We start from the raw sequence: 20,240 nt of genomic DNA, 5'->3' as shown, positions 1-20,240 counted from the left end.
GGGCTCTCACAGCTCTACACTAATCTAGGGCTATTCCTGATAAAGCACAGTAATATATCCGTTTTGATTTGAGTTAGGTTATACTGGCGTCACCTTGCTGTCGATTAGTCTTTAGTCTGCATTGAACTTACAGCGACCCCTGATTTTTCAGTCAAGCCAGTCGTCTCCTTTGACGACTATTTAGCGAGGAAGTATTAAGCAGCAGACATATAAGCCAATTCACACTATTCTTACAACAATTCACCAACGCGATAGTGTACACTACAATCCCTTTTATAAAGTGTAGATGATCCACCAAACATATATTACATTGCCGCTTAAACAATTCAACACCCATTAACAAGCTAAACAAAACAACATCGTACGCCAGCTTTTTAGTTAAACAATTTCTAGTTCATTGACGCTTCTTTCTCAACCTCTTCGTCCACCTCGAGGTCCAGATCCACGTCACTTTTCTTTTCTGAGAGATTATCGCGCATTTCAGGTTCGGCAGTCGTTCTTTCTTGTATTGTAGCAGGGACTTGTGACAATAGTCTGGATTCGGCAACTGTCATCCCTGCTGCTTGTACTGAGTCCTCGGTAGCATATTCCGAAACACACTCTGTAGTAGACTCTATACCACGACCAGCAGACAATTCAGTAGCTGCGAGGTTCTGAGCCGATAGAATTGGTTCGTTTAAATCCGGGATTGGAAGAGACTCTGTAGACAGAAACCCGCCCTGCTCAGCTATCCAAGCCATCCACTCATCTACCCAGCACCGAACCATCCACCAAGCTCCAAATGCCTCACCTCCATTCAAAGTAATTTCTCTTAGAGCTGCAGTCAAAATTCCATTCATATATAGCAAGAATACTCTTGCAGATATCTCAGGAAACTGAAACGGCAAACTCAATAAATATTGAGCCCATCTCTCGATGATGCCTTCGGCCGGTGCGTCTGGATCTGAGTCTTTGTCACCAACAGGCGATGATGGCAGGTCACCGCCGTCTTTTGATGGTCGATGTCGCCGGCCAACTGAGGGGCTGGCGTCGTTCTCTGCAACGTTGAGAGTCCCCACTTTCGCTCGCTCCCTTTCATTACTAGTGTCTTCCTGTACGACACCTTCGTCCTCCCGAGGGACGGTAAGTAAATTGACCACGTCTTCAAGCAAGATCTTCAACACTCGAGAGCCACCACATGGTGCTTCCCTCAGCACGATCGACTTGGAGTCGACATAGTTTATCCAATCCTCTAGCATCGCTCGTCTTTCAATGGGATTAGCAAGAATTTTCGCGGCGGCGTTCGCTATGTCGTTTACACGCAGTAAGCGTCCTATCAGGTTCGAGAACGCATACGCGGGACGAAGCTTGACTTGAATAAATGCATGTGGCAGACTCCTAAATGACGAAACTATATTCTGAGGCAAAGTCATAGACAGAGACCGAAGTGCAGACATAACATTCGCGGGGACAATCTGTAAGGCAAGGGGAGCTAGCATGCGTATCATTTCCTGACAACATCGTTAACAAGTATAGCAAGACAGACTGTCTAAACGCCCACCTTGTACATAATCCAGTCGCAACGTTGGATCCATTCAAGAATACTGGGTACTGATAAAAGCTTCTGTACAGGCGACGTTAGAGTCCCGTGAAATGATGCTAATGTGTTCAGAAACTGTTTCAAGTGCATAAACCGAATAGCTTCCAAGAGCGATGAACAATGTGATTGGCATAATGCAGTAAGGATATCAACAGAATCCCTATCGGCACCTTCCGGAACGAATGGATCAATACTAGGCAAAGCCAGCGAATCGAAAGCAATTGTAGGAGCCTTGACGATATCTTTGGAGAACTGCAGACCGGGAATGGTAAAGCCATCTAAGGAAGTCAATGGATCATCCGGAAATTGATCCTCCTCTTTGTCAACGTGCATTTCCATTTTGTCGATGGGAATGTCCATAGACAGAGATAAAGCTTTGTAGTATCCTTGGTTATTCTTTCCGTTTCTCGCTAAGCTCCTGTCTGTACCCGAATCATGTATTTCCGATGCAACAACTTCAAACGAATCGTCATGGTCTAATAACCCTGGTGTCGCACGCATATCACTCAGTTCATCCTCTGCTCGAGGTGTGCCTTGAAACAAGCCTGGTGAAGGTCCAAGTATAAGTAAAGAATCGCCGATCAGGTTGATTCCGCAATAATGATATTTTGATTTTCCCCTAACTCCCAATCGCCTTGTCTTTATCTCCGGAAACAGCAGTTTTACAAGCTTTCCAAAGGCTGCAGGATTCAATGGCTTGATTTTGTGATGCGCGCATATCTCTGCATATCTAGCATAAATTCTGTTCCGTGGTATTGCGTTGTGTGGCGAAACCTGACACGTCTTCATCAACCAGACGAGACCGAAGACTTGCCTGCTGCGCTCGGAGGCTGAACTCTGAGAGTTGACAATATCTTCTGAGCGCACTCGCTGAGAAAGTTCCTCCAGGGGTCTGTCGACCAGGGCTTCCGAATGTCTTCGAAGCTCTTGATCAGGATCCTCGGTTTGACCGGACAGTTTCCGTTTCCGAGACGCCGCGGACACTGGCGAAACATTTCTGAGGGTGTCCATGTTGTGACTCTGTGATATTGAATCAGGTCCGACGGACGTTAGTAAATGAGCGTCTTCGATTCCTAAGGCAGCGGTTCCTCCAACAGCTAGGTGGGGTTCGATGGCAGTGCACGTAGCGGTGGCTGTACGCGCACTCGTCTGTGGTGATGAGACATCCAATTGTTGATCAAGATGAAAGTTCTGCAGATGCGTCAATGTGTTGGATGATCGGAGAGATTTTGCAAGTGGTGATGCTGCTGCTGCGGCGGGAGATGATAGAAGTTGCGACGAACGTTCAAGTGATTTTGTCGAAGTGGCGAGCATCATACATGCGCAATTCGTGCCCAGCACCGTATGAACCTTAACACACTAATGACCAATAGTCCCTAATAGTCCACTATGTAAGTATCCACCGTCGACACCGAAATCTACGGGTTCAATTCGGTCAGAGAAGTTGTTTACTCTTGAGTACGTGCGGCCGTCAACGTGATGCGCGGTTACTACGGAAACAAAGGGTGCGGCAGCGAGATCGTTATTTGGGGCATAAACGCGGCGATGATGTGCGACTGCGGAGTTATTTAGATTGAGATTGTTAAGCGTGGCTGCAACGGAGCCAGAGGATTTTCGCTGGCATTCCAGTCACCCTGCATCATCGAGACACGATACCCACTTGCAACCTCAAATTGAAGGTGGCAGATCGCTTCTTTTCTCCTTTCCAGACACTTTCCATCGACTCTTTCGATCACCGTCCATTTATTCTGATATTGCTGTATCATCTGTCAACATGTCCTATCAAGATCAGATTTTTGCTGGTATCAGCAAGCTCGACAAAGTATGTGCTTCGAATGATCGCACTGCTCTCTGAACTCAGGGGTTTGTTGCTGATTGGAAATTATTAGGAACTAAATAAATATCACATCCTGGACAAACTGGAGAAGCAGACAGGTATTTTATATTTATTTGGAGGTTAGATATGCATAAGGCAGCACCAATTAGCTTAGCTCTGCCTTGATGCACTCAGTTTGTCGACTTCTTACTGCTGCTAGCCCAGATGCCAGCGTGCCAGAGATCTATTATGCCAGTAGACTAAAAACCTTGTGTAGGCGTTCCAAAGTCTTATGGAGTCCTTGGAGCTGTTGGCATTTACCTTTTCTTGATTTTTCTCAACTTTGGGGGGTGAGTTGTCTCACTGCTGATTTACACTAATGACTGGATGATTTACCCCTACAGATCTAGTCGCGTGATGCTGTGAATTACTAACGTTGTGACACATGCAGTATTGGTGAGCTTCTTGCGAATCTCGCCGGGTTGGTTATTCCGGGATACTACTCTCTCCTTGCTCTGGACAGTCCTGGAACTGCTGATGACACTCAATATTTGACAGTGAGTTCTTCTTGCAGCCAATTGATGGACTTATCAGATTGCTAAATTTGATGATGACAGTACTGGGTTGTTTTTGCTTTCTTCTCCGTTATTGAGTTTTGGAGCCGCGCTATCCTCTACTGGTAAGACTCGTGCATTTCGAGGCCGACTGAAAGATCATGCTGACGGCCTGGACAGGATTCCATTCTACTGGTTCTTCAAGGTGATCTTCGTTCTCTACCTTGGACTTCCGCAGTTTAATGGAGCTAAGCTTGTCTACAAGACCGTGGTCAAGCCTGTCTCTGCCAAGCTTATCACGTACTCCGGTCGGACTCCCTCGGTTGCGTCGTCTTTGAAGGAGAAAGTTGACGCTGCGTCTAGTGCAACGACAACTGGTGCTTCCATCTAACGGAACAATTTGTATCTGACATGTGTATTGACAGGCTGTGTGGATGAATAACTTTGATTGTGGAATTATAGGAGAAATAATGAGACCGTATTGCTTCACTCTGCAGCATAGCCAGGGTTGGGAAAGCACTTCGAAGTTGATTATATGTAATTCATATAATACATTTGTGTTATGACTACATTTTATGGATTTCTATCGTTACATGTCTGTTGTACTTCTCGAAGAAGTAGTGGCTTTACATTCTTTTCCGGACTCGAGCAAGGCGACGTGAACTAAGGTAGTGTTTGTGATGTGTAAGCGCCGTAAATGTAGCTACATATTCCATTTCTTATTGGAATTTCAGTTAATTCTAATGTAATATTTGTTACATGTCAATTCTACACGGATATATTCGGTGTACTTAGGTTCGCTTAGTCGGTCATACTCTTCCAATCAGATGCAAAATTGCTGTACACGATGGCGCTGAAATTCGTTAATTCTGGTAAACAATTCATAGCCTATAGACGCCATGTTAGCACACACCACTAAGCACTTGGCCAATTATCAAGACTTACTGAAAGATATGGATTGGCGTTTTCGTTCACAACAACCATCTCGTGCGACTGTTGTGTAATACCGGCTAGAATGTTTGCTAATCGTACTTTCTTCTCTTCCTCGAATTCCACAATTTTCTGCTGGCTATCGTGTTCGTCTTGAGCACGCTCATATACAAGGAAGAAGTACTTTATCTGCAGACTATTCAAGAGGAGCTTCAATCCTTCGGTCACGAGACCAGAAATGACACCTTTCGCGTTTGGCGATTCAATCAAATCCGTCGATTCATCAAGCAGAGCCCGTAGCAATGGTGCAATGGATTGCTCTCTTATAGGACTTGACTGGAACTCTTGTTCGGAGCACGGATTATTTGAAAGAACGAAGTCTTCACCTTCCTTGCTGGTGGGAAGTAATATTTCGAGATAGCTATTGCTCATGTCAGCTGTTAATCTAACTACCTACCCGTTATAAGCTCACTTTCTATTTTTGGCGTCTACCAGTTCTCGCACCCGCTTGATACGACCTCCAAGGTCGCCAAATCCAAGTTCTGTTCTAGGCGTCACGCTAAGGTGCCAATTAGCAATGCTCAATATTGAGGCAGCTCAACACATACTTCTCAAAAACCATCTCAGTAGCTTCCCTAACATTACTAACAATTCTGACCCATCCGCGGGTCAAAAGCCACCAGCTAAACGTGAGAAATCTCCTATTGACTTCGTTTTGTATAACCTGGTCCTCTGAAGCTCCCTGATCATAACTTTCCGTCATTGCCTTGACCGACTTCACATAATTTTGTCTCCCTAACATGTTCAGCTGCAGTCTTGTAAAGAATATTAGCAGTGCAATGGCATAGACCAATGACACAGCTCGTGTGATAGCCATGATCTTGAGATCATTCCACAATTTCTTCTTGGTACGCTTCGGCTGCTGAGACTCTGTATCAACGTCTATGATAGTAATTGTCGACGACGACGCAATTGACGTAGTCTCAGCATTGGTGTCATCTCCAGATTGTGAAGGTGCATTGGAAGATTGGGAAAGCGGCCCTCGTTTCGACTGCAGTTCGTCGGTGACTTCCTCAACGGGAAGCTCGCATACAATCGGATCGGTCATCGACGATAACAACGCAGCTACTGTAAAAACTGCGTCTTGCTGATTTTGCTCAAACCGTCGTCGAAGACTGTAACAATCACCAAGTTAGTGACATATGAATCGCGGAATCAATTTGCCAAGGTTATACTTTTCTCGGCTAGTGAGATTGGCAGAGAGTTGCGACCCAATTTCGAAGAACTTCAACTTCACTTGTCTGTAGGCGTAATATGACGTCACTGCAACGCCAATAGCAGTCGCAAACTTCCGCCGATGGCGGTGCAAAAATGATATAAAAGGCATGAGCCGTGTGCTGATTCAGTGGTTGCTGAGGTGTGGATGTCTTCCATGGGGTGCGTTGATTCGGCTACTTGAGGGCAGATGCGGAGTTACGGCTGGCAGGGTTTGCTCGTGCCACAAAGGCACAAAGTCACTTTTTAAGTTCTTTTAGTGTGGAGTCGATCGCACTGTCACGTTCTTCAAAACCCCCTTACAAGGAAAGGTGGACCGTTAATGGAGACGTCTGATGCATCGCTGCAGGAGTTGTCGCGACATAATTAGCATTGATCAAAATTCAGCCACACATAGTCCGAGTTCTATTACTTGAGAGGGACTGTTGGAAAGAGAACTTCAGTGACCTTTCGGGCGTCTGTCCGTATTATGCTGCTTATTACAATTGACATCGTTCTCGACCGGCTATTGATACGAGATGTGATAAAAGGTTCGCATACTTTTATTCATGAAATTATATCAACTCATGGCCTGTGTGTGAGATCTAATGTGTTATATATAGCGATCTTGTCTTCGATTTTTTTCCACAGACTGTTTGGATCAATCCGGCCGCTGTCGCCACCACGAGAAGTTCTCGAAATCACTTATCCATCCGTCGATGATCCAGCGCTCGACGCTTTAATCGACGAAAAGCTAACGCGTCTTACAACGGCGTTGGACACGTCCTCGCAGTATATTGCGAATCAGCCCTATTCAGGATCAACGCAACACCAGAGAGTTCCATATCAAGCCCCAACAGACTCGTTCACACCTATCCCGAAGTCATATGGAGGCAGGTCCGATCAGAGCGATCTCGGTGGAGATTTTGTTAAGGCAACATCTACAGCTATTACTTCAGTAGCCTCGCCTGCCTTTGCTTCTTCCGTGGGCACAGGTACGTTTGATATAGCCTCCATCTCTGGAGGTCTGAACCTGTTACTGATTGTGTGCAGGTTCACAACTCTATCAACAGCCTCCGCAAGACAGCACTTCATTCGTTATCTCTGCCCCGTCACTGGGGTCCCTTAATTTGTCGTCAATAAATTCCATTAAGAAAGCACAAATTGTGGTAAACTTCTTCGAGAAGAAGACTCGGAAGGCGTGGTTCTCGAAGTCTGAAGAGGAAGTGTGCTGGGAAGAGTGGCTCATCAACATTTCATCAATAACGCCTAGGAATGAAACCGAAAAGATTCGAGTAGCAAAGTCTGCCGAAAATCAGCTACAGGCTATCATAATGAAGGTAATAGACATCGTCAATGACAACAAGGATCATATACCACCAATTGCAACAACAGAGGCGAATCCATTTCCATATCAGATAAGCATTCCGTCAGAGACTGAAGACACCTGGGGATCAGTTTTCAAGAAAATTTTGGTCGAGTAAGATGCCCTGGATCATGATGGAATGTATTACTAGGCTGGCATAAAGTGTGAACGTGAATACGACAGCGCGATGTAGCATTCCCTTATGGGTGTAAATATGTCGACCGCACTAATTAGAGAGATAGCAGTCACACAATCACTCTTGATGTTTTCTACTCAACAATTGGCAGGGAACTGTTCTATTGGTTTACGATTTTGATAGGTTCCAGACGCCTCCCTGGAATTGGTGAATGATTGTTAACTCGCAGTCAATTCTATCGTACACTCGAATACAAGCTATGATACATAAAATCCCATCCTCAATTAGCCACCGTAAGCCGTAAACCTTCCAATTAGCGCCCGTTCCTTTTCCGTTTGACACTTTTGTAGAAGTTTTTTCCACCTGAAGCTTTGACTGTCTGAATCTCATCGTACTTTCTCTTGAAATACGCCTTAGCCTTCTCGTTCGCTAGAATTTCATCGGCCAACGTCTGCTTCCTTTCCTTCTTCGTCAAGCGACTCGAGAAGTACTCGGTTGGACCCTCCATAATCGTGCCAGTCTGGAAATACTTGGGAACTTCTTTTTCATTCTCGCGCCGGTAGTGTCGCTTAGGATCAAGCACATTTCTCAGTCTCAATAATTGCATGTCGCGTTTGATTGTAGGCGTGAGTTCAGTCTTAGGCATATGGAACCACTTCTCACCAGCCGTGGCTTCTTTGGCCTGCAGGAAAATAATTAGCTTGACTCTCCTCAAGTGTTCAACCAAGCGACATCGAAGCATTATCCATAGTAAGAATATCAGGGTAACTATGACAAAAGGTAATAATCATAGAAAATTGCACGCAGAACGGTAGATTCCGCGCACTTCATGATGAAAAATCGTCATCATTTCAAACTAAAGATATGTTTTATCCAATGGAATAGCAAAGTAACAGACCTCTTTATTTTCCCTCTTTATTTTGATAGGATCAGCAATCTTTCTAAATGCCAATTTACTAGACTGCATGTTGCTCACTAGGGCTGCCGAATTCAACCGAACGACACCCGATCCCTTTGTCAAGTAGTTCAGAGAATCGATACTTGAGGCTAATTTCGGTAGTCTAATAACATATTAGTAAAACAATGACATAATACTGAAATACTGTATACCGTTTTAAAACTACATTTGCGCCGTTTTTTTCTATAGCGCTCTTTGCCTCCTCCAAATCGTCGGTGAGTGCCAGAAAATGCTGGTCTTCGACAGCGAGGTTTTGATCCTTTTTCTCCTCGGCAGTAACAACACCTGAAGAACGCTCTACTTCATTCTTCAGTGAAGCTGAAGACATATTGCAAACCTGAACTTGCCACAGTGAGCAGGGTAGGATAGGTGAGAAGAAGATGAAAGTGGGTCGACAAATTTATTGCTGAACTTGGACCAAGGAACAGAATTAAGGGCTTTCATCCAAAGTGCCAATTCGCTGCATTTTTGGCTAACTTTACCCTGGAAATAATTAGCGAAGAAATTTTAAGTTACCACCTCTCCGCGCGAAAAAATCTTGCCTGTAAACCGAACCCTAGACAAGTTGCCGTGCCAACGAGCTGTCCGCATCGCGGTTTTCTGTAAAGCGTCTGCCTAAGTATCAATACTGCGAGCAGAGCGTTGGAAGTTAGTCGAAGGGATACTCGACTAGCACATTAATAGAATCATAACTCGCAGATCTTCCGCAATAAACTCCAAATTACACCGCAATTTGATAAGCTGGTTAATGTCTTGCAAAAAGCTGATGTGTTTTTGCAGTTGGATGCTGCGAGGCATGGCTGTCTCTCCGTCGAGAAGCACTACGTCAGGCTGCTATGATATGGCCACTGGGCAAGAGAGGGAGGTTTACAAGGCCTCTCTTGAGGATCGAACATGTTCATAATGGAGAAATGGCTGGTTGGCACTATGGTCCCGCTCTACTCCAAGCCTAATTATTATGGTGACAAGTTCTTTGACAGAAAACATAACTACTCATTTAATATTCGGGCAAGTTAGTAAAGCAGCTCATATTGTACATCTTTTGTCGAACTAAATTAGATTGTCTGTGCACCAGACATGAGGATCATTGACTATATCGTCGGAATACTCGGGCGGGGGCGTCTGCTTCACGGGCTGTATGATTATCGCCAACAGGAACAGCTATTGATGGAGAAAGGTGAGTGGTGCTGGGCTGACTGTGGCTATCCGCTATACGATTGGCTACCATTACCATACCGGAAACCTGACAAGTACGAGGATCGCAACGAGCAATGCAATTTTGCCATATCCAGAATCCGAATAGTGAGCGAACACTGCCACGCTTACTTGAAGGGGCGCTTTCAGAGTCTCAAAGAGCTTCGGTTTCAGATCTGCAACCGACGGCAGTTGCAGTTTGCGTCGTACTGGACTTGAAGCATGCATCCTCCTTCATAACTTCGCTCTACTCGAGGAAAAGTCTCATGGCATCGACACCTCTCAGGAGTATATTGACGAATGGGCTAGAATCAATGGTGACACCTTTACTGACGAGGATGACGATGATGATCATGATGCGAAGGCAAGAGCTGACGACCTCCATGTTGGAAAGGAAATGCGAGAGTTCCTCCGCGACAGTCTCTGGAATTATCAGCACTAGAAGTCATGGTAAATAGAGAAGAATATTAGACTGGGACTCCAAATTATCATCAGAGCTAGAAAATATTAAGATGATAATAATATGAATAACTGCCTTGAAAACAGATTGATTGCAAAATAGATACATAAACACGGCAAGCACAACTACTTCTTCTTTGCTTGTTGACGTAAAAAAAACTCCAGCTGGAGCCTTTGAGACTCTACTTCCGGTCTCTTCTTCTCTAGCTCCGACCCTAACTTGAAGCGCTCAAGTTCGATGTTCGCCATCGCATTTTGCGCTTCCAAGTGTTTTTACCTCGGCATACTCCCGTAAGGCGTCAGAGCGCGCCTTCTTCTCCTCATGATCTTGCTCCATCGTCAAGGTGAGTAAGTCCACAAGGGACGAGGCGCGCTGCGTCTGTTTGCCACTTTTCGAAAGCAGCCGCGCAGGAACAGGAGTAGCCATTGGAGTATTTTCGGAAGGCGTTCCTGACGATCCTTACTCAGGACTCGGTTGACATGGCCTCGCCGAATCAGTCCCGAAGATCGAATCCACGCCGCGCATACTGTCACGAAGAACCAATTGCGCTCGCCCCAGAGGGACTCATCAAGTCATAGTAAGGGTATCTCGCCATATACTCTAGTTGCAGTTAGAATTAGCGCAACTTGACCACTTAAGTGCAGTGAAATACCCACCTTCGAAATTAGCACAATTGGCTTCTTGCACGCCAGACCCGGTTTGTGCACGCCTGCCGTCGATTTTGTTTTTGAGAATCTTCCAACCGGCATATCCTTCCCCTAAAGACTGACGCGTAATGGGGAACACCGCGTCGATCGAGAATTTGTGGTTCGTAGACGGGCACCCCAGGGAGGAGAAGCGGGACAAGTTCCTGAAAGATATCCTCATCTAAGCCCTACAGAGGCATCTCATTTTTGCGCGAAGAGGGCTCTGCGGAAGCCAGAAGTCTCGGATATTTTCTCAAGAACCTTGCAGAGAAGCTGCGAGTTATTCTCATACCACATGACTCGGGGGTGTGTTGACCTCCCCGCGTCATCATCATCATCGCCATTTTCTTCTTCGGGTTAGTCATCGTCGTCACCACCATGAGGAACCTGATCCATGCCGACAGCAGGCTTTCGAATTCTTTCTCGAAGGTCGCTTGGCACTTCTCTTCTTGCTAAACGTTGACGTCTTCGTAGACGGCGTAAGTGTCTGCATCACAGCAGAGACCGAAATGCGAGCTTCCGAGAGATCTTCATTATTGTTGCCAAAAGCTTCCGGAGCTGGAGGTGCAGCGCTGGTCATATCGCTGCCACTCTGAGCATGAGCATTTTGTCGCGACCTGCACGAGTTTCCTCCGTAGTTGCAGCTGGAACTGCATTATTAACTATATATTTCAGACGGACGGGATCGCTGTCGCTCATATCGCTCATCAAACCTGAGAAATTGCTATTGGGGTTCATGACGATAGCTAGTGAGGGATATGGTCGGATGTTTTCCAACACGCGTAGCACGCGTCGGCAAAACGATTCAGAGTGGGTTAGGGTGAAGAAAGGGAAAGAACACAATAAAAAGCGAAACGCATGGAAAATGAGGTTCAATCAAACTTGTCACTACTGAGGGTTTGTGTAAGTGGTTAGGGTAATTCCAATAATACTTTAAAAATTGCCAATTGCGCTTGGATGAAAGCCCCTAATTAATTGGCGTCAATGTCGATATTTTTTGAACTTTGCGCCATACATGTAAGTCCGTCAACTTAGAATTTAAGGTTAATGAACAACTCCCATGAGGGCAACATATAAACGGGATGAGCGACTGTGATTAATTATTCCGCCACTTTTGCAATTAATTTTCCTTAGTAACACAGCAGCATACTAGGTACTCAATGGATTCAGAAATCTATTCTTCTCCTCAAAATAGTCAACAACAACAGCAACAGCAGCAGCAACAACAACAACAACAACAACAACAGCAGCAGCAGCAGCAGCAGCAATCACAGCAACAGCAGCAGCAAGTTCAGTACGACCTGATCTTGGAATCTGGGGGTCACTATGGTGCTTCCGCCGCCGTGGCAGCATCAGGTGGCGCTCCGGCACCAACCTTTGTGGGTGGGGCCTTCGCGAATGTCGCACAGGGTTTAACTGGGCAATATCGCAATATCATGATGTCCTACTGGCAAGAGACTATCAATAACATTGAGAGAGACGAACACGAATTTAAGATTCATCAGCTTCCGTTGGCGCGGATAAAAGTGAGTTCATTTACCTGACATTGACGACCAAAATTAACTTGTGGTGTCTATAGAAAGTTATGAAAGCCGATGAAGACGTTAAGATGATTTCTGCTGAAGCTCCGATATTATTTGCTAAGGGTTGTGATATCTTTATTACGGAATTGACGATGCGAGCTTGGATACATGCTGAAGAGAATAAGCGGCGAACTTTGCAAAGGTCAGATATTGCAAATGCTCTTCAGAAATCAGATATGTTTGACTTCCTAATTGACATCGTTCCACGGGAGGAAGCTGTTTCGGCACCACGAAAGTCGTCTTGAATGGACAAATTTTGGTTTGGATGGAGTTTGTGGATTAAAATTTAGATAAACAATTGCGTTTTGAAGTTGCGATCGGATTTAAACTATTTGTACAATATTGTCTTGTAACGCTATTGTTTTAGATCTGTGTTTCATGTTGCCGTTTGTGTTTTGAACTCCAGTAAACCTGGGTTCAGGCACCAACAGCCCGAGCGAAAGTACCATTCAAAAATCCGATTCTCCCCTGCCTTCGAAGGATTTTTGGTAGTTTAGTGTCATGTCATGTCATGTCAACATAAAGTGATCGCAGGATCTTACGTTATTATGCACTCTATTCCACACTGATAGGAAATGAAAAAAGAGTGAGATACACGGAAATTACAAAGAACTCTATTCGATTCAATATCTACGCCACTATTCAAACATCACTATTAATCGATTTGTATTCACATTAGTTCGGTTTTCGCGGTCACTTCTGTGTCTCACTGCATTTGCCGCCATATGAACACCATATGCTTAGAAGTGAATGGCTTTTGAGTATGTCTATAAACGCTTATTAGTACGTCGAATGATACCCTAAAAGAACCGTAAGAACGTACAGCCATGGCAGCCTCTTTGAAAGCCTCAGCCAGAGTTGGATGAGCGTGGCAAGTGCGGGCAATGTCTTCTGAGCTTGCACCGTATTCGATGGCGAGAGCACCCTCGGCAATCATCTCACCGGCATTGGGCCCCAAAATGTGAATCCCCAAAATGCGGTCAGTTTCCTTGTCGGCAATGAACTTGACCCATCCCTCGGTATCTAAGTTGGTCTTCGCTCGGGAGTTAGCAGCGAACGGGAACTTGCCAACGTTGTAAGGCTTTCCAGTTGCCTTGACCTGCTCCTCAGTCATACCAACCCACGCAACTTCCGGGAAGGTGTACATGACAGAGGGAATAACACCGTAGTTGACGTGGCCATGGCCGTTCTTGATGTACTCAACAGCAGCAATACCTTCTTCCTCAGCCTTGTGGGCAAGCATAGCCCCGAACGTGACGTCGCCAATAACCCGGATATGAGGATACTTGGTTCGGTACTCTTGGTCGATTACCAATCGTCCCCGCTCATCGACGTCCAAGTCAATGTTATCGAGGCCAAGGTCCTCAGTGTAAGGCCGACGACCGATAGCAACAAGGACAACGTCAGCATCCAAAGTCTCCTCCTTACCACCCTTGGCCGCATCAACGGTGACCTTAACGGTCTCTCCCTCGACCTCAGCGCCCAAGACCTTAGTGCTAAGCTTGAACTTCAGACCCTGTTTAGCAAGAGACCGCTGAGTAAGTTTCGAGATTTCCGCATCCATGCCAGCACCGATAGCGTTCTGGAACTCGACAACAGTAACTTCAGCGCCCAATCGCGACCATACCGAGCCAAGTTCAAGACCAATAATACCACCGCCGATGACAACCATCTTTTTGGGAACTTTCTCCAGAGCAATAGCGCCAGTGGATGTGACGATCTTCTTCTCGTCAATGGTCAACCCAGGAAATGGAGTAGCCTCTGAACCAGTAGCGATAATGATGTTCTTAGCCTTCAGTAGAGCGTCAGGCTCACCTGGATTACCCTTAACTTCGATCTCGTTGGGGCCAAGGATCTTTCCAGCTCCCTTGAAGTAGTCAACCTTATTCTGCTTGAAAAGGATCTCAACACCACGGGTGAGAGAGCTGACAGCATCGTCCTTGGCCTTAAGGAACTGCTCGATATTAAGTTTGACATCAGCGACTAAATCACCACGTCAGAATGACCTAACCGATATGTGATGCATCCTAAGCAGCTACGCACCCTCAATTCCTCGCTTCTTAGTGTCGTGAAGTATCTGGTGATACAAATGTGAATTGTTCAATAGAGACTTGGAAGGAATGCATCCGACGTTAAGGCAGGTACCACCGGGAGGTCCTCGCTTATCAATGCAAGCAGTCTACAAGTCATATTAACATCTGAGCAAGGATCGGTAGAATGTCCTCGTGTCATACCTTCAGACCAAGCTGAGCAGCTTTTATAGCAGCGACGTATCCTCCAGGGCCCGCACCGATAACGACAACATCGTGCTCGGCTATTACACATGGTTAACAGATCACGAAATATGAGTGTAGTTGCAAGCAAGCCCGGCGCACATACTTTCAGTAGCAAGTCCCCGGTGGAATTGGAAGAGGAAAGGCGACTGCACCGAAGTAGAAACCTTGATAGCAGTCCGAGCTAACCGCGAGGTGGACGATCGGGACAACGGAGCAAGTGATTTCAGCATTTCCTCGAATGAATTGAAGTAGTGGATGGCAGGATTGGCGAGGCGACGAATATAAATTGTCGGAAATGTAGTGCAGACTTTGGCGGCTCGATGGTTGGGCAGAGATGGGGAGGTTAGGGCAAATAAAGCGGCGTTTCTCACTGGCAGGCTTCCGGATCGGCCGCAATGCGCGTATTCTGGAGACCGGGCCCCAGACCACTGTTCGTCTGCCATCGGCGCCCCATCGGAGACGGCGTTATGTGCTTATATTAGGCGTCCTATTTTATTTCTAGTGGAAATTAATACAGCTAATGCTCAGTTCAAACCTGCACAATTGTTAGATACTGTCGACCAGTTCTCGTTGTTTGCTAAATTCTGATTTCTTTTTTGATCAATGCAGGCATTCATCCGAAGGTCTATCGGATGAGTGTAGGACATTTAGTTCGACTCAAGCAGACATACACTGCAGTTAATACGATTACTCATCCCGCTGACAGTGAATTCGTCACGAGTATCCCACCGTACTTATTTGTACCTATAGAACATGTTTAAAATGGATTTTGCTGCACATTGACACGTATGGGATATGCTGCGATTTACGATCGCCACTGACTTGCTTTCGGAATACGTCTACTATATTACAGAATAATCTGGTGACAAATAGACATGTCTTACAAATCAGAAGCGGTTAGCCGCTTTATCGAATCGCATGTGATGTCAGCTCCCCATTTAATCGAGTCGCTAGTCTTACCTGACTTTTTGGTCAATGTCTTCAGGCGAGTCTTGAGAAAATATTCAATGCCCTTTAGTAGCACTGCGTTATCTTTGATCTTGATCACGAGCTGAATCAGTGCCTTTTCTCCAGCAAGACGATCTTTCTGTCGTGAGCTTCGAACGCGAATATGACGGAATAACGATGAGAAACAGATCACAAGGAACTCTTGAAGTTCTTCTGTGCATGTCAAAAAATTAACACTCTAGAACGGTTAATGTCAGTCTCGTCTTTCTCAATATGGAAGTATAGGAATAATATTACCTTAAATATGTCAAGTGCCATACCACCTTCTCCAACGAGGGTGGCGTAGAATTTGGCATAGTTATTAGTCTTTCGAGCTTTCGTTTTCTCGTCGTCTTCGCGCCGACCCATAAATCGGATGTCATGATTGTCCTCGTCACTGTTATGTCCGCTCTCTTCATCATCCAGACTGCCATCCAGCTGCTTCAGGAAGTCCCATAAGCTAAATTGGAACGCCTTCTTCATTGCATGATTCTTGCATAACAACGACGCCACGTAGACGTAAAATGGATTGAAATCCTTCTCATTGCCGCAGCAATGCAGTATCACTCTCGGTATTTCCCGTTCCTGAGCTCTCTTCAACTTGAGTTTCATCAATCTGTCATTCGCGTCGACGTAATCTTCACTGCCCATGATGGCGACAAAGATAGCTCGCCGGATGTCTGTATTCATTCGCTGCTGACGTGCTAGTGCTAGCCAATCAGGTTCCGCTGTATCTAATATATCTTTCACGGCTGCGACATCTACGTCCAAGTCTGTCTTTGCAAGAGCATTATCGCCCGACCACGCAGCACCGACGAGCCACCACTTGCCCTTTGTCTCGACATTTCGGATATCGTCTAGAGTCACACGAAGCGGTTCCATGATTTTCGGAATATTTCCCAAATATTTTCTCATGCGTGTGATAGATTCCGATGTAATGGCGGAAGTTTGCTTCAATCTGTTGTTCTTCCACGAACCCACGGTCTCGATCAAAAATTTCGTGCGTGGACTGATGCGCATTAGTACAATTTCACGGACAGTACGAATCAAGCGGGGCTTACTTTAAGTTTCCGGAAGGAATATTCTGTACAGCTTGGTGTAGCATTGTAATAATATCCTTCAAAGACGCAGGATCGTCGTGCCGGAGTTGACTACCAGAGTCTGGATTATCATTAGTTACCTGTCACTATGCTCTTTCTAGCAAGCAACATACTCTGGATAAGCTTAAGAAGAAGTTCCGTGTGAAGTTCTGTGATATCCTTAAGGAATAATCGGATTAAATCGTAGATCAGTGCACAACCAACGACTTGGAATGTGTAAAGCTGGCTAAGAAGTACAATTAGATTAGTGCATTCCTTGCCCTGTTCATCGTCACGATAATGCTTGTCAAAATTTTCCACTAGAGTCTGGATGAAGTGGGCACCGAAATCGACACCATTATGCTTATAGATGGAGGCTATCAAAGCACCATAGACCACCACAAAATTATCCAAAATGACAGCCCTCTGCGCAGTCATATCCAGTACTATCGAGGTGATTATCGAACCCATACTTTGTCGCGAATTGTGTAGAAACATTTGCTGGAATTCGTTTACTATTGATGCAATGTTTGCTTCTGACAGCCTGTTTACCAGACTTTGGCACTGTCGTCTTAATTTGATCTTTTCTTCGGATTCATTGGTCGAAATTTCTAGCTGCTTTTTCCGTAATGATGGTGGAATATACTTGCCCGAGGAAGTAGCTGCCACTGGAGGTAAATATGGGTTCTCTCGCTTCGGAGCCTGCTTTTTCTCTGACTCAACTTCTGCCAATTCTTTGGCAGCATGATTATTGTTCTCGTCATCGTTGAACCCTTTGAATTCTTCCTCCTCGTCATGGACGTCTTCTCCTATTTCTTCTTCCTCGTCTGATTCTAGATCCTCATTTCTGTCCTCTGAGATTCCGTCAATGACGTCGCCATAAATCGACTCGTCATCGTCGTCCAGATCAAGATCTGGATCCAAGTCGTCCTCGTCACCGCTTTCGATTTTCTCCTCGCTTGATGCACTCCCAGACTTCCCTCTTATTTTGTCCTTCATTTCCCAACGAAACAGGTCGTCCAAAAAGTTCAAATCGAGATCCTCCGTCAAGTCTATCACAAATCAGCCCTTTCCCCTCGCACGCGCTGATATCACTAGAAACTCACCGTCAAGGCCATCATCACTTTTAGGCAACCTCCCGCTCTTGATCCCAAGCTTCTTAGCATAATACAATATATCGTCTTCATCACGTTTAGCTAGCGGGTCATAGTCGCCAGTACGTTTGCTGTCATGTAGTTTCCGCCGTTTGGCGCGGTTGCGGTTGTTGGATGTCGCCTGTTTTGGAGGAGGAGATGGAGGCTGGTTGCGTCGAGAGGGAAGGACATGCTTTCCTCTTTTTGATCGAGGCATCTCGCTAGAATCGAATCGATTCTTGTCAAGAACTATGCCTTGTAACGGATGCAAATACGTCTGGATTTCGGGTCGCTGCTGGAACAATGAATTGGATACACCGGTGTATAAAAAATTTGGCGCCGCGTTGGATTGAAAAGTAACCCCTGTATAACTGTTTATATGCTATACCATTTACATGATTAACTGCCCTAACAAAGTGAGCTTGTATGGAAACAGTATAATTCAAGAACTCAAGATTACTATTTGTGAGAGCTTGCACTCTACGCATTTCGGCATTAATATCACAATGGACGCCAAGGGACGGTTGTCAAATGACGAGGTATGATAGAGCTAACTTTAAATTTGCAATTATTGTTACAATGATGCTTACGGACTACACTAGTTTCTGTCGCAAATTGGAGAATTATTCAAGAGGCAGCAAGAATCAGGAACTGTTTTCCTGCAACAAAAGAGATGTAAGATCCACTTGTATGAACTTACTTTCTAGTCTATCAATTTGGCGGCTAAATAATGACATTAGTTACCGAATTCGATCCTGTCGAGAATAAGCATAATCCACGACCAGGCGACTTCACTGATATTGAGTCAGACGGCAAGACCTATCCTTTAATATTCCGAGCATCGAATGGCGCGTCTGACAAGAGTAAAAAAATAAAGTACTCTACTGTGGTGGAGGCAGATAAATTAGAAGTGTTTTGGAAGAAGTATTCAGATGTCGTCAAAGGTGGTGTTACAGGCTTGAAGAAGAAGGACAAGAAGAAGACCAAAGGAAAGAAAAAGAAAGCGCCGGCAAAGGGTGTATCAAAATAGGCGATCTGGTTATCGAGGTGTTCTGCATTTGTTTTGCGTATGGGTCTAAATCTGTATATTAATCAGCATGCATGAGTTGGTATTTATATCCGAGTACGTTGTCGGGAAGTATCGCTGGAGTGCATGTAGTAGGGTATTTTCTACACAAACGCGACTTATGTATTGGCTAATCAATTTTATGCTGACAATAGCTGGTCATTGTGGCAATGGCGTCCTCAGCGTCGAGAATACCAAGATTATTATCCCGTGAAAATTGTCTGCTCGTGGGTTTCTTATGCTCTTTTATAATTTATGTGCTCAGACTGGCATATCAAACTTGTACATGGTTTTTATTACAAATTTCTCCCTGTTTAGTAGTCATCCGTCATCCGTCCTTACAGTAGTTCCGACTACGCCCTTCTAGCTGATTGCACAAAAGGTCCGTCAACGAAGGACTCCCGGCGCTAAGCTGCTAATGACGCTTACCACGCGTGGTCGCAGTTGACGGCAATCGGAATATTCCACAGTGCCGTCATTGTATGGCTGTCCGGAAACCATACTATACGGGAACTAAACCGACTGCGAGTTTCGATCCGTTGTTCGGTCAGATTTGAGCCGTTGCAGTCATCTACACGAGATGAGCGTACCAGACGAACCAGATTTGCCCAGCGGGGCCAAATCGAAGCTCGTATTGCAATACACCAAGAGGCGCGGCTTTCCGAGCAAAAGGCCCAAGCATGCATCTGTACAATTTGATCGCCTGTGACTCCGTCGTCATTCAAGCGTCTCGGCAAAATTAAATGTCCCCGTATCTAAGTCAGCATACAAGGCCAGAGGCAGGAGAGAGCTGACCGAGATTAAATCGTATAGAGCCAAACATTTCCAGTCGACAAATGGCTGCAGCCAGCGCCATGATTTCGACTTATACTGATTTTCTTGCCGTCATATGAGATCCTAAACTTCCGAGGAAAACAAATTTCAAGCGGAATATCGTGAAGTTGCTAAGGCGAACAACATGTTACGAACAGCAAGGACACAATTGAGGAGCAAGCATTCTGTCGCCTGGAGATCGCAAACATATAAGCAATGATCTGACATATCTGCGCAGTGAGTTCCTTCGTTGGTTGGCCCGACGTCAACTAGGAGACCGCGGCACGGCAAGAGTTCGATAACAACCATGCAGAATGGTGGTGTCGCCTCTTTCGTCTTCATCGAATACAAGGGATCCAAGTTCCTGGAA

General features: G+C 45.4%; 10 protein-coding genes across 10 annotated transcripts; 4 read left to right on the top strand and 6 right to left on the bottom strand.

Moving 5' to 3' along the window:
• Positions 1–175: 175 nt before the first annotated feature.
• On the bottom strand, positions 176–3,101 carry V1508DRAFT_424217 (RFX DNA-binding domain-containing protein). Its single transcript, XM_066941262.1, has 2 exons — positions 1,541–3,101; positions 176–1,490 (listed from the first exon to the last, which is right to left on the bottom strand). Exons 1-2 carry the CDS (start codon positions 2,894–2,896, stop codon positions 390–392), a joined length of 2,457 nt encoding a protein of 818 aa, XP_066793568.1. The 5' UTR covers positions 2,897–3,101; the 3' UTR covers positions 176–389.
• Positions 3,102–3,353: 252 nt separating this feature from the next.
• V1508DRAFT_406197 (TB2/DP1, HVA22 family-domain-containing protein) lies at positions 3,354–4,340 on the top strand (the record flags this gene model as incomplete). The annotated part of the gene is made up of 6 exons (XM_066938754.1): positions 3,354–3,401; positions 3,469–3,514; positions 3,673–3,745; positions 3,847–3,952; positions 4,013–4,074; positions 4,130–4,340. 6 exons carry the CDS (start codon positions 3,354–3,356, stop codon positions 4,338–4,340), a joined length of 546 nt encoding a protein of 181 aa, XP_066793567.1.
• Positions 4,341–4,750: 410 nt separating this feature from the next.
• V1508DRAFT_399673 (Peroxin-3) lies at positions 4,751–6,266 on the bottom strand (the record flags this gene model as incomplete). The annotated part of the gene is made up of 5 exons (XM_066938276.1): positions 4,751–4,837; positions 4,895–5,300; positions 5,352–5,438; positions 5,488–6,054; positions 6,115–6,266. The coding sequence occupies 5 exons, from the start codon at positions 6,264–6,266 to the stop codon at positions 4,751–4,753; spliced, it is 1,299 nt and encodes a 432-aa protein (XP_066793566.1).
• A 357-nt stretch (positions 6,267–6,623) lies between these two features.
• On the top strand, positions 6,624–7,617 carry V1508DRAFT_406195 (autophagy-related protein; the record flags this gene model as incomplete). The annotated part of the gene is made up of 3 exons (XM_066938753.1): positions 6,624–6,684; positions 6,757–6,971; positions 7,288–7,617. The coding sequence occupies 3 exons, from the start codon at positions 6,624–6,626 to the stop codon at positions 7,615–7,617; spliced, it is 606 nt and encodes a 201-aa protein (XP_066793565.1).
• A 230-nt stretch (positions 7,618–7,847) lies between these two features.
• On the bottom strand, positions 7,848–9,263 carry V1508DRAFT_424206 (Fcf2 pre-rRNA processing-domain-containing protein). The gene is made up of 4 exons (XM_066941261.1): positions 9,136–9,263; positions 8,746–9,069; positions 8,534–8,696; positions 7,848–8,317 (listed from the first exon to the last, which is right to left on the bottom strand). Exons 2-4 carry the CDS (start codon positions 8,919–8,921, stop codon positions 7,949–7,951), a joined length of 708 nt encoding a protein of 235 aa, XP_066793564.1. The 5' UTR covers positions 8,922–9,069; positions 9,136–9,263; the 3' UTR covers positions 7,848–7,948.
• Positions 9,264–10,397: 1,134 nt separating this feature from the next.
• On the bottom strand, positions 10,398–10,847 carry V1508DRAFT_424203 (uncharacterized protein). Its single transcript, XM_066941260.1, has one exon. It carries the CDS (start codon positions 10,671–10,673, stop codon positions 10,476–10,478), a length of 198 nt encoding a protein of 65 aa, XP_066793563.1. The 5' UTR covers positions 10,674–10,847; the 3' UTR covers positions 10,398–10,475.
• A 972-nt stretch (positions 10,848–11,819) lies between these two features.
• On the top strand, positions 11,820–12,992 carry V1508DRAFT_255273 (histone-fold-containing protein). Its single transcript, XM_066936412.1, has 3 exons — positions 11,820–11,950; positions 12,087–12,459; positions 12,513–12,992. Coding segments are annotated over exons 1-3 (624 nt in total). The 5' UTR covers positions 11,820–11,948; the 3' UTR covers positions 12,762–12,992.
• Positions 12,993–13,112: 120 nt separating this feature from the next.
• Positions 13,113–15,159, bottom strand: V1508DRAFT_424196 (uncharacterized protein). Its single transcript, XM_066941259.1, has 5 exons — positions 14,896–15,159; positions 14,751–14,830; positions 14,560–14,695; positions 13,340–14,499; positions 13,113–13,283 (listed from the first exon to the last, which is right to left on the bottom strand). Exons 1-5 carry the CDS (start codon positions 15,020–15,022, stop codon positions 13,257–13,259), a joined length of 1,530 nt encoding a protein of 509 aa, XP_066793561.1. The 5' UTR covers positions 15,023–15,159; the 3' UTR covers positions 13,113–13,256.
• Positions 15,160–15,275: 116 nt separating this feature from the next.
• On the bottom strand, positions 15,276–18,346 carry V1508DRAFT_424193 (uncharacterized protein). Its single transcript, XM_066941258.1, has 5 exons — positions 17,965–18,346; positions 16,993–17,910; positions 16,841–16,940; positions 16,038–16,788; positions 15,276–15,978 (listed from the first exon to the last, which is right to left on the bottom strand). Exons 1-5 carry the CDS (start codon positions 18,206–18,208, stop codon positions 15,673–15,675), a joined length of 2,319 nt encoding a protein of 772 aa, XP_066793560.1. The 5' UTR covers positions 18,209–18,346; the 3' UTR covers positions 15,276–15,672.
• An 88-nt stretch (positions 18,347–18,434) lies between these two features.
• Positions 18,435–19,368, top strand: V1508DRAFT_424192 (signal recognition particle, SRP9/SRP14 subunit). Its single transcript, XM_066941257.1, has 3 exons — positions 18,435–18,530; positions 18,594–18,666; positions 18,732–19,368. Exons 1-3 carry the CDS (start codon positions 18,498–18,500, stop codon positions 19,019–19,021), a joined length of 396 nt encoding a protein of 131 aa, XP_066793559.1. The 5' UTR covers positions 18,435–18,497; the 3' UTR covers positions 19,022–19,368.
• The last annotated feature ends 872 nt before the right edge of the window (positions 19,369–20,240 follow it).

Source organism: Lipomyces doorenjongii, assembly GCF_038497915.1.
Source record: "Lipomyces doorenjongii strain NRRL Y-27504 unplaced genomic scaffold V1508scaffold_66, whole genome shotgun sequence".
Lineage (NCBI taxonomy): Eukaryota > Fungi > Ascomycota > Lipomycetes > Lipomycetales > Lipomycetaceae > Lipomyces > Lipomyces doorenjongii.
This window is presented reverse-complemented; position numbering and strand designations above follow the sequence as displayed.